Source organism: Zonotrichia albicollis, chromosome 1 (assembly GCF_047830755.1).
Source record: "Zonotrichia albicollis isolate bZonAlb1 chromosome 1, bZonAlb1.hap1, whole genome shotgun sequence".
Lineage (NCBI taxonomy): Eukaryota > Metazoa > Chordata > Aves > Passeriformes > Passerellidae > Zonotrichia > Zonotrichia albicollis.
In genome coordinates, this window is record NC_133819.1 from 46,368,467 (window position 1) to 46,381,366 (window position 12,900).

A 12,900-nucleotide genomic window follows, 5' to 3' on the forward strand; every position below is an offset into this window, starting at 1 on the left:
GTCAGTCTGTTGGAGGAGCCTTCACGAGTGCAAAATCAGCAATGTCATCATGGTTTTCCACTTTCACACACTCAACCCAAAGCCTTGGGGACTAAATGCTGGTTTGGCAGAATGCTGCTGACTATTTCAGGTGCAATCTTTCTCTGAGCTGTAAAAAGACCACTCCAAAATGTAGGAGTGGAGATTACCTACCCAGGACCAAAATAAGGTATATGTTGCTTGCAAGCAGATGTGGAATGTTATTATTCACTTTCCCTAGAAGTACAGAAGAATGGTGAGTGTCACCATACAATGGGATTGCATTTGCAGTGTATTGGTTATATTTAAAATGACTACTTCTCTTTAAAACTGAGCCTTTATAAAGACATTAGCAAATGGGGCTTGTTGCAAGCCAAATGTGTTTGACTTTAGATTTGTACATTTTCTTGGATGTTGAAGATATTTATGTAAAGTAGTTCTATTTTTCAATCCAGATAGCCAAATGTTTGTGAATTCTTGTTAGAAATAAGCAGAATATAAATAATAATTTGTCTTTTAGGTTGGATTTGAGAGAATCTCTGCAACCCTTAAAGGGTGGAACTTTCACTTTTACCTGCAAATTAAAATCAACAAGGTGCAGAGTAAGATTGTGGCCGACAAGAGTTTTCTTTTCCTCTATCCCCTGTATCCATGTAGAGTTGTTTGAATGAATCTATCTCTAGCTCTCTTTGTGTCTCCAAATCTGTGTGATAGTTGCAAAATCAGTAGTTTTTTTCATGTTATGCAGTAGGCCTTCATACCTTTGCCTATGTTTTGGCTGAGTTTTTCCCCTGGGACATGAATGGAATTCCAGTTGGAGAGATCTCTTCAGGGAAAGAATTACAAAGCATTTCTCCCAAACTGGGATTGGATCATTGACAGTTTTGTAAGTTAGGATGTAATTACAACATTAATGTAGTTGCACACATTTGAATATGAACTACTAAACCCACCCAAAACTAGCACAGTAGCAAACTCTGTGCATTTTTGGTTTTTTTCCCCCCTAGTAAAGTTATGAGGACTCTTCCAAATGAAAATCAGCAGTGTGGATTTTCTGTGTCGACTCAGGGAATGTGCTGTTTGGATAATTGCTTTTTTCATAAGGAAAGTAACACTAGAATTGAGAGTAACTAGAGCAGCTCCGTTGGTATCCTTGTGTGAAGAAATACAATAGTTTATTTGAAAGGATGTGGCATAATGCTGTATTTCCTATGTAACACGCATGTGGTGGTTTCTGTATGCAAGCGGATTGCACTTCCCACATTTCTGGATTCCAAGGGAGATGATTTCCTTCTTTCTTGCAATGTGTGTGCCTCTAGATGCCTTCTGACATCCCCACGTGTTACTTTTACCATTTTCTACATTACATTATCCAGTGTTCCAACTTTTCTGAACCAAAAGGCTCTTAGTTTATTGCCTCATCAGTATCTGTCAGCCTTTTGCCATGTTCTTTTCTGGGGCCAAGATTTGTGGTCATGGTTATATTTCCTATTCCTCAAATAAAATGTAGCAGCTGCACAACAGATAAACAAGAAGGCTCGAATGTTTTTAGGAAATTATGTTTTAATTCCTTCTGTGCATTTGTAAAGCTAATAGAAAAGCCACACTTGCATCACACTGTCACTGTCCAGCAACTTGGTTGTCAGTTTTTTTGCTTCAGTGATTTGAAAAGGATCTGATTTAAAGCCTTCTCTAATTTTTTTTCCAGGACAGACTAGATAGAATGACTGTGGAAAACCTAAAGACAAGCAGCCACTTTAAGTAGTTTGATTTGAGAAGGGCAAAAAAGGCCCCTGAAGCTCTACTAATTTATTGCTTCTGACACACAAATAAGATGTATCTATCAAACTGCAGCTATTGCTCCTCATCTGTGTCTTTGTATCTCTCCTCAAACTTCTGATGCTCTTTTCTGTTTTATTCCACAGCTCTGTAATAGACATTTATATCTTTTAAAAGACTAGATATTATTTATATGCAGTGAATTAAGACTAGAGCTGTTTATTCATGGTGTGTCTAGAGCTTTCTGAATCAGCATGCAGATAAGAAAATAAACACTTGCTTTTGTGAAATGACTAACATATTATCTGCACTCTGGGATTTAAGTGGTCACAGTCCATGTTCTAATGAAGACTGAAGAAAGGTGCATAAAGGATTTTATCACCTCTAAAACTAATTCCAGCAACTGAAGGCATACCTAGGTAGATTTAGGCTTAGGAGCTCACAGTGGTGAGTTCTAGAAGCCAGGCAAGTGGTTGGTATTTACATGTACATGCAGTAGAAGAAGGACCTTCAAGGATCCCTTTTCAATATCCTTGTCTTTGTTACCTCTTCATCTGAGTTTTCTCTGTTGAGTACTCAAATGCTCCAAATTTATATGGCAAATTTACTAGCTCTCTGCATTCCCCTTATTCCCACAGGTTCCCTCGCTGGCCTAGGAGTATTAGAAAGCTGACCTTTGTTTGTTTGTTTGTTTTCTGGTGGATTAATCTGAGGAAAGACAGAAGGAGGTGCCCTCATTGGCTGCTTGTTGCTTTGTACAGTGATTCTGTTGTGACACTCCACAATTTTTGTTATGGACAAGAAGACCAGACAGATCCTTCTTTGCAGCCTTTTTCTCACTGTCCCACCTGTCTCTGTTGTGGAACCAAACATACAAGCTGATTAAGAATATTTTCCTTTGACAAATGACAGAATAAAAAGCTTTTCAGTCTTTTTAAGAACTGACACCCTGCTAGCAAGTTGGGCTCAGATTTAAACTCAGATTTAAAGAGTGATTAAGACTTAATGAGTGGGTGGAGGTGCAGTGATCTTCATAATTAGTTGTCTTCATTAACATCTACGTTTGCTCTCCAACATTTGCTTAAGCTTACTTTTGGGCTATAGGAAGGCGTGCAGCCACTGAGGTTCTAAACTCATGTAGTTCTCTTCTTAACTTAATATTTGTAACCTCTTTAGTTAAATCCAATGCAAATGCCAGTTATTTTCCGATCCTCTGCTTTAATATTTCCAGGGCAGGCATTATTAATTATTCAGGAAGATTTAGGCAGCCGACTTCCATTTCAAAAGCCCTGACATCTTTTTCTGCACTGTAAGAAACAAAGGGTCCTGAGTGAATTGGTGACAGTGCCTCCATTCAGTCAGCTGGGAAGGTGTTGTCACAGCTCTGTCCTGATTTGATGTTGCAAAGGTATTTCTGGCTGTCAGCATGCAGCACACGCTGACTTACAGGTAACACAATAGCAAACCTCTCAACTTCTCTCATCACAGGCATCACCCTCAGCTTTTTGTATGTGCCAGCATTTGAGGAACTGCCTGTTGAGCATAAAAATGAGATTTAAGTCCCCCAAACCCCACAAGACTTAAGTGTTGCTGACCCTTTATTTCATTTGACTGAATTGTTCAGCATCTTTCATCAGTCATTTTCATGTCATGACCTTAATTCCTGTACACATCTCACACCAGTTTCCTTAAATGTCACATTTAATTAGAATTTTTAGGTCAGTGTTCTGGTACATTGCACTTGTTTGACTTTGTACTTCTGTTTTAAGCACCTTTGTAATTATATATAATATTTTGCCTAAACAAGCTTCTGATTTCCATACAAATTATTACTAAGCAGAGAAACTAATGTGGCAGTATTTAATTGTAAAAGTGAAGGTGTGAATGCAGTTTTTAAACATAGGAACTACTGCTTGATAACTGAACATACAAGTAATGTATTTGATTTTTCCTGTGCTGCTTGAAAAATAAAATACATCCAGCCTGTTTAAAGTTCCATCTGCTCAGAAAGCTGTATTATTTTAATAAATTAATCCCACCAGAAGACACTTGCAGCCATCTGGTTTTTATATTGGTAGCTGCTTGTAATTCACTGGCAGTATTTTTGAAATTTGTCTTCCATTTAAACTGATTATGGATGCTGCTTTTTGAAAATTTAGGACAAAAGGCTCCTCTAGAGTGACTTTTTATTCCCTGTGGAGTGCTGCTTCTTGTGGATTGATTGAAGTCCTCAGGAGGTCACAGACCTCTCTTACATCAGTAAGAATTTCAAGTACAACTAAAATTTTGATGTAGATTTAGCTTCAAAGTAGTTTCTGTGGATTGTGACATCTGGTCAAAATCAAGATGCTGTGTAAATTAATTGCTGCACATCCAGTTCTCTGCCATAGAGAGCTGTTTGAAAACTTCAGAACTTCTACTGCAGCTGTCACTGTATGTGTGTGAGAAGGATTTGGTAAATGGGTTTTCCAGGAGGAGGAAACTGACTGCCTTGGATAAGGTTTAGATGTGAGTTAGACAAAGGTTCTGTCTAGAGAAGGGTTGCAATGCCTTGAAATTTAAGGTTTTTCTGACCATGTGCAAGTAGTTGGGCAAAGACACTGAAAGATAAATTAACATCATGCTTTTTATGCACTGCAGTTTGACTTTCTTGCAGGTATTTGGTTTTCATTAAAAAGGGCAACATGAAGATTATTCATTAAAGGGAGAAACACTACATTATTGTATTATGATTAAAGATGTATGAAAAATTTCTTCCTGGTGTTTCGAGTCTTTCATTATTAGAGAAGGGACTGACTTAAAAAAACAGGCACAGAGCTTTACTTCTGTGATGTTTCTGGTCTTGACCTCATTCTTTAACAAACGTCAGAAGCAGTGTTTGGATTCATAAAAAATAGGGAAATGGATCACTTGTGTCAGTTAAATAGTGACCCTTACTCAGATTACCTTATTCCCTGCAAATTGACATCATGTGTACATAACATCTGTACACAAGTGGCTCAGTCTCAGCTGGGATGGAACTTGGAACTCCAGCTCTCTTGAGTCAAAATTGTTGGATCATACCTTGTTCCTCTTGTAATAATACTTCAAAATCAACTGATCAAGTAATGTTTTTTTTTCTTCCACCCTTGAATTTATTGACTAATATAGATGAAAGTACAGTTACTGTTTGCCTTAATAGTAGCAGAGAATGCCTACAAAACCTTTTTTTTGGTCTGAATCCAAATCACCAGTACTGTGGCACTGCATTCTGGATCAGGTGAACATAATCAAGCATGAATGCTTAGACTGGAGGAAGAACAGTTATTTGAAGGGAAGGCAGATGTACAGCTGTCATCTTGTCTTAAAAACTATGGGAAATAACATCACTTGCACACTATATGAAATAGATGGAAAATACTGGAGAAGGGAACTCAGTTCATTTCTCACATCTGAAGAAATGCACACAGAAACACAGTGGGGAATTTAAAAGCCCAGGCATACCAAAAAGTGGCAAAAAATGACACTGAGCTTAACATACTGCCTGATATAACCTGTGGTTACTGACTTTGCTGCTGTGAAAAATGTGTGTGTGTATATGGATATTGCCATGTGCCAAAGAGCTGGCTGAAGCATATGTCAGCTCTTAAATTTTGGAAATTGTTTCATGGTTTTTTTCTCTTCAGACTCCTCCTCTGAGTTTTTAGGCTCTGTAAGAACTCTGCCTGGCTGAACTGCACTCATGAGAAATGCTGTAGGAGGGAAGTATTAAAAATACTTCTGAAAGTGGAACTAAACAGAACTTTGTGTGGCTAATGTTAAGCATGAAGTGGAAGGAAACTGGTTTTAAGGGTGAGCCTGGTTCAGAGTCTGCCTAAATTATAATTCCTTTTATGTAGGAATTCAGAGCAAAAAACAGCAAACAACCTGGAAGGTAGCTGGAAATGGGAAACAAAGGAGGAAAAACTCTCTTGGCTAATAAGTTCAGTGGTCTGCAGGTCTGTCCACACATGTCCCTGAGGTGTATGCAATGTGGCAGGTACTTGTGCATCTTAAAGAGGCACTGAGAAGTGAAATGAGAAAAACAGTAGTGCTTTAAATGCTGAAATAATCTCTAAAATGTTATCAAATTCTTTTCCCCCCAAATGTAACTATCTCTCTGAGCCTGGTCTCTGCAAAGCTTGGCACAATTCACTGTCCCAGGTCTGACTGATCCTTTATGACAAAAATTAAACTTGCAATTATGTATGTGTTTAAACAACTGCAAAAAATGATTGAATGTATTAAAAGTTAGCAGAGGCCAGATCACTTCTTTTATTACTTTAGGTAAGGGAAACTGAAACTATGTAGGACTGGCTTAAATTAGCTTTACTGCAAATGCAGCAGAGCTTGAGGACATGAGCTGATTCACTGAAACTTGTATGTAAATGTACTTGAAAGCCAAGTACATGTTGAATAGGCTAAGATTAGGCTGAAGCTTGGTAGTGAGACACTAGTTAGACCTCTGTCGAGGCTTTAATCATATTTGCTCCATTTATGACATGAGAATTGCATTTTTTTTCAGCTGTTGTCTTTGTTCCTGCAGAAGTCTTTCTCTAATTCTGCCACTAGTGACCACTTCCAGGCAGATGACAATGCTTTGGCTGCACAGTTTCCTTCTTCAATTATGCAAGGCAAGAATTTAGACTGGAGAATAGCATTTGCCAGCTGTTTTTCTTTGGGGATGAATACTGGCTCAGAAAGCAGTTGTGTAAGTGAACTACTAGTATGTCTTCAGCAGTCACTAGAGAACTGTTCACCACTTGACTAGTCTTGTCTTTAGGTGCCATATTATTAATAGCAAATACATTTTACATAAGGTACTATATAATCTTGGGCCACATAAGAAACAAAAAATACTGGTAATGTACAGGAAAAAATTATAAAAGGTGCAGACGAGCAGGAAGCCATGCAGACTGTCTGCATTTCAAAAGATGTTCCTAAATGGATAAAACCAAGTTCTTCCAGGTTCTTTGAGGCAGTTGTGACTTACAGACATGGCAATCTAGTATTTCCTATTTAGTACTTCTTATTTTGTACTCAAGTACACTTTTTTTTGGTTTGTTTTCCTCCAGTAAGAAACTACACATAATGTTTTAAACTCAAGATAAATGTACTCAGTAACAGAATGAGCCCACTTTGCCCCTTCACTAGCTATAGATCTTTTGCAGTTAAAACAACAAAGCCTTGTCCTAAAGCCTAATACAGCCTGATAACAGTAGGGTGAAGTGAGAAGGAGCCACAGAAGTGAGCAGCCCATGCAGGCTGCAGTTACTTGGATACAGCTCATGTTTTTGCCTGAGGTATGTGATTCTCCAAATTGCATTATAAAGGAGTATCTATCCTTCTTTTTATGTATGCTCCCTTGCACAGGCTTGCAACATGAAAGCAATATAAACAGACCTATCAGCAGGAGCTCCTGAGTCACCTCACACCTCTTATCTAAAATATGTAGGTGTTAAAAAAAAAAAAAAGTTTATGTAATGGTAAATGCAAACATGTTATGTCACCTTCATACAAAAAATAAAAATTGGTAGCTTGCCATTGTTACTCTGAATCTCGTAAATCCTCACATGGCACAAAATGCCAAAGCATCTGGAAGAGTTTTATATAAGGCAGCTTTCTTGTTTAAAGCCCCTTTTCTAGTCAAAACCTTTAATAATTGTACAAGACAAAACTTTGTAAGGCCCCTTGAGACATAGCCCAAACAATATACAGGTGTTGTCTTTATTGAAGGCTGCAGTTGTATCTACTGCAATAGGAAACAATTAAGGAAAAGCCAGTGACAGTCTGGTCAATGGAGTAAATAAATTTGCTCTTGATTACTCGAGACTGAAAATAGGTCTGCCATGTTCTGAACTTACAGAAGATGTTCCTCCTTAATGCCTGCTGTTCTTCACTTTCAGTAGGGCAGAATTTGTACCATGACCAGAGAAGTGCTGATTTACAAAAATGATAGCAGGGGATTCTAGTCCTGTGTAATCCTTAGTTTGACTTCAATACCTAATTTCCAGCTTCTGCTGAGTAGTAGTGAGCAGAATTTAACATACTCATCTCCAGGCTTTTTGCAGCTTAACTATTTCTAGCTGCCTTCAATAAGCAACATGCTACAAGTGTGCATGTGGTGGGAGGGTGGCAGAGCTCTATTTATTTCAGCCAAAAAGCACACTCAGGCATTTGGATTCAGTCTTTTTTAATAAATTAATGTCATTCAAAATACAGTGCCAGAACATGATGCAGCTGAACATGCTAGTAAGGTTTGTCATGAAGCACCTGTGTTCATGTTAGGTTGGCGGCACCCCGCTACTGCTAGTGGTTCCTGGGATTAATGCCAGAGCAGCACTAGGCATCTGCTCTCCTGCACACACAGCACAGGATATTCCTGAAGTTTGCTTCCCCCCCCCAAAGTAAAAAACCTGACAGCTAAGGGATATCTATACACAATCACACTACAGTAATGCTTGTTATTAAATTAACAGAAAATAAAGACCTGGTTAATCCACACTAAAACTTCGTTTTACAATGGAAAAATACATCAGCAGCAGGAAGTAATATACATGAGCCAATGTTACTGTAATACAGAATGTGGAGGCATTTACTGATTAAAGCCCCACATAGACCCGCACTATGAGGGCTGGCAATTCCTATCGCAAGCCCAGCAACTTTTAAGTCCACACCTGGTAATCTACCAGCTGCTTGGAAGACCTGTATTCTAAATAGACAGGTATAAGTTAGTGAAAATAGAATACATGCACCTCATCATACAGCTTGACTGAACCTGCAGTCATTTTGCCCAGCATGTTACCATACAATGGAAGATCTACCCTTCCTACCACAGGTGTAGATCCATGGGATTTGTTTCTTTTTCTTTTAATGGCATTACTATACCAACATAGATATTAGTATTTAGTAAGTGCGGCACAGTCCTTTAATTAGGCCACACTGACAATTATATAACTAGCACTTAAGTAGAATATCCAGAAGTAGTTAAAATGTAACTGGAAGATACTTTCAAAAGAGTTGTGACATCATCCTAGAAACAATAACTACTTTTTTTCTTAAGCTAATTTTCCTGAATGGAGACTTTATAGAACTAGAATTAATTCTTTAGACAAGTCAGATGCTCAAGCTCATGATATACATATATTTTTCTCAATTATCTGATAATAGTATTTGAGATTATGGAAGCATACCTGCTCTTTTCACTAATTCATACTGAATGGCGGCAAGTGTTAGGTAGGGCATAAAAATACAACTCATGAAAGACAGCTCTGAGATTTCTGTCCCCAGACCTGTTCTTTCACAGCCATTTATTTCTTTTATTATTTTATAACTGAGCACAGACTCAGTTGTGCAGTCTAATTTGGGAGCTATACAGGTGGTAAAGTAACCATCTCCCCATCCAGCTCGAATTCATCGGCTCCGTCTGGTGAGAAGAGATACGTTGGAGGTTTCCACGGGGACTCTTCAAGGCAAGATGGATACAGCTTTCCTACAGTGCACCGGAAGTCTTTGCCCAGGTCCCACAGCACGCGCTCCGATATGTGCTGCCTCAGGAACCAGCGGTCGAGTTCCAGGTCATACTGGTAGGTGGCATACTTGGCTCTCTCGTTCATGTGGGTCTCCCGAATAAAGACACATAAGGAATTGGAGATGACGACGGCCCTGACGCACGGGTCGGAATAGCGCTTGGCAGGGATGTTGGCTGCCATCCTCCATTCGTTTTTATTCACGTCATAGATCTCCACCGTTACAGAAGACCCATCCACAGTACTGCTGGGCAGCCTTATCCCAGAATTGCTGGCAATGTGCAGCCCTCCGATATAGAATATCTTATCGCCAAAAGCAGCGGCTGAGGCGAAACATCTGCTCGTCTGCCGCATGGCCATCTCCACCCAGGCGTCCGAGCGGGGGAAGTAGCAGTACATCAAGTTGTGCGCCATGACGTAGATGCAGTTGTGCACCGCCACGGCCGTGCTCCACTGCCACGCGCAGGGCAGGGGGCTCACCATGGTCCACTCGTCCTTCTCGGTGTCGTACCTCTCCACAGTCCTCCTGTTGAGCTCCCCGCCGACGCTGTCGCCCCCGATGGCGTATATGTATCCCTCACAGCACACCAGCGACGGCTTGATGCGCACAAAGAGCATCGGCGTCTTGGGGAACCAAGTGTTCTGCTGCGCGTCGAACCAGTAAAAGCAATTCACGGTCCTGAAGGCAGCCTGCAGTTTGCTGCTTTTGCTGTGATTGGTTTTGGTGTTTTTCAGAGGAACTTGCCCACCTGCTATATAGATGTCGTTATCGGGAGTTACCAGCGTCCCAACCTTATGCAGGTCGGCAGGAGGGTTGCAGAGTTTGTAAACTTTCTCTGCCTGTGGGCTGTAACAGACAGAAGAGTAAAGACTACCAGGGTTTTCAGCAGCAGCTTCGATGAATATCATCATCTCCTCTTTTGTCATGCCAAGTCTGGGCTTGAAAAATTTGGGCATCGATTTGTACAGTCCTTGCACCACCACTGATTTATCATTTGGTGGCAAGCCTTGAAACCAGGCTCTCTGTGTTACTTCTGAAAGTGCATCAATCCGGATTTGGCTAAGAACAGAGGACAAATACTGCGAGCGGGATTCCGTGTTGTACTCCAGCCATAACATAGCAGCCTCACGCACTGTCTCCTCTTTTTCCACATTTAAATTGTCACTGCTTAAAATATCTATCAGTAGATCATGTGACAGTTGCATGAAAGCCTCCTGGTGGTACACAGCTGTGAACTTGTGCTCCACCATTCTTTTAGCACTCTGTTTTAACTCCTCACAGCTGAAGAGATCAGCAAAGCTTAATAGACGGACACAATTTTCCGCATTAATTTTTTTGATTAAGTATTCTCTACATCGTTGTAACACATCATCTACCTGTAATGCAAAGAAACACACAAAGTATTACACATACAGTCTGTGCTTTCATGTAGCATCAGCACATAAAGAACCTGTGTCTGTTGAACAACACAGTTCAGGCATGGAATAATATACATACACAAAAATACAGCAGTGACTCACTCAGCTGCTTCATACAGACCAAGTACACAACGTGATTATGTCTGCTGGCAAAACTAATTTTCTAAATGTTAGAAGTACATTGGTTTACTTCCAGCCTTCCAAAGAGACTGTCATACAAGGAGGGATGGCTACATGAAGTAAATTTGGCAAGCAACTGTCTATACAGAGCGAATGGAGCAAAAGTGTTTTGAAATGACTAAAGAGGAAAGATCTTTTAACAAGATAAAGAATAAAGTGGTTCAGAGCTTAGGAGCTGTTATTTCCTCCTGTAAACATTCCTACCTGTAAGAAGCAGGCAGTTTCATAGAGCTGTTCTACTGTGCTGTCGCTTATTGCCAGGTTACCCGTGTATGCGTAAGTGATGATGATCTGCAGAGTGGCTGCATCCACATTCCTCAGGTGTACGTGTGTCTGTTTGCTCTCGCTCAGCCCGCTCATGAACATTGCTCTGAGGAGAAACACACACATTAAGACAAGGATCAGCAGTGAGTAATCTGAAACAGTCACCTGTAAGCCTCTGGTGATTACACTCCTAAAAGTGAACAGTCCTTTTGCAGGTGTTTAGAATTTACCTTAGGCTGACATCTGCTATTTACAATATAACATTTGGACAGAACATCAAAAGAGTAACATCAGTGTCTTCTGCAGAAATACTTTATACTAATACAAACCCTTCTGTGTTAATCAGCAGATAGTGCTAATGATTTTGGAGTTTTAATGACACAATTTAAATATTTTCTGTGATTGGTGATAAGAGGGAAGAAACATCCTCCAGAAAACACTGTTGAAACATACACAGTTAGACTTTAGATTCTAAACCAAAAGAAGCAGATTTATGTAATGGGCTGAACTAAGTCATATCAAAAAGGATGCTCCTCTGGGAGGAGAAGAAATGGAGCAAGGACTAGCACTTTATGAATTATTTCTTATATACTATTCATCATAACATGCAGTAAACTTCAAATTTGCAGGCAACAATCAATAACAGAAAAACCTATCAGATCTAATCTGGGAAAAAAAAGAGTGAGTATTTCCATGACATCTTCCTGAAGAAGACTAGAAAGGCAATTAAAACCATTATTATTGTTCCCTTAATGTTTCACACACCTCTTGCCCATCCTGGTATTTTCATTGTAACACAGTTAAGAACTAACTGCAATCTGGTACTATAAGCCACATACTTGTCAATTTTCTTAAAACAGGGGACATTGGTTTCAAGAGCTTTATATTGATTCAGGTTTGGTATTTATGGTTGTGCTAAAAATTCAGTTCAAGGCTCTTTATATTTATTTGGGTTTTTCTTTTTTAGGAAACCAGGCATGAGAGAAGTTAGAAGGGACAGTGAGTGCACCTTTTAGTCCTGCTTCTGGCTGCAGAGATGAAAGGGACATGGAGATACACTCCCTAAGCAAAGCCATTCCAGAAAGCATCTGATACAAAAACAGTATCCCATCCCCTTTTCTCTGTCTTCTTCTAAGCTCCTCAACTCAGGGCAACTTGCATTTTAGGAGGGATCACTGACTGAGTATCAACTTGCTGTGCAGCTGTTTAAAGATAAACAAGAAAGTACAAGAGGGTACAGAGACTCCTCAGAAAGGAAGAGGGAGCTGTTGGAGGCTGGCTCTTGCTCACACACTGCTGAGCAGCCTGTGCTGGAGCAGGGCTGCACATCATTCAGACACAAAGATGGAAGGGAAGGGAAGGTGGCTGCAATCACACACAATGCTGGATCACACAGAAAGATGCTTTGCTTTTCTTCCCCCTCCTTCAGGGCTATCAATTTTTCATAAAAAAGCTAAATTTAGGAAGCTGAACATCTTTTTGTAAACCAAAGTAGAGAAGAAAAACAGAACATGACAAAACCACAAGTTTGATACTTCTTTTAACCAGTGCCAAAACCTCATTCCATAAATAATAAACAAACACATATGAATAAGAGATTTGACTGCACATTCTGATGCAGCACACTGGGTGGACTCATGACAGCTTTCCAACCTTATGATTAACCACCCACATTAAATCTGGCTACATTTTC

At 39.8% G+C, this 12,900-nt stretch overlaps 2 protein-coding genes across 2 annotated transcripts in view; one reads left to right on the plus strand and one right to left on the minus strand.

The window, feature by feature from the left end:
- AVL9 (AVL9 cell migration associated) overlaps positions 1–10,277 on the plus strand; it is a 47,752-nt gene extending 37,475 nt beyond the window's left edge. The window contains exon 16 of the mRNA XM_005485854.4: positions 1–10,277. Coding sequence (XP_005485911.2) covers positions 1–95 — 95 coding nt within the window. The 3' untranslated portion in view covers positions 96–10,277.
- Positions 1,731–12,900, minus strand: part of KBTBD2 (kelch repeat and BTB domain containing 2) — a 19,930-nt gene continuing 8,760 nt past the window's right edge. Inside the window, exons 3-4 of the mRNA XM_074540245.1 lie at positions 11,148–11,313; positions 1,731–10,721 (exon numbers count right to left, since the gene is read on the minus strand). Of these exons, the coding sequence (XP_074396346.1) occupies positions 9,186–10,721; positions 11,148–11,313 (1,702 nt within the window). The 3' untranslated portion in view covers positions 1,731–9,185. The remainder of the gene's footprint in view (positions 10,722–11,147; positions 11,314–12,900) is intronic.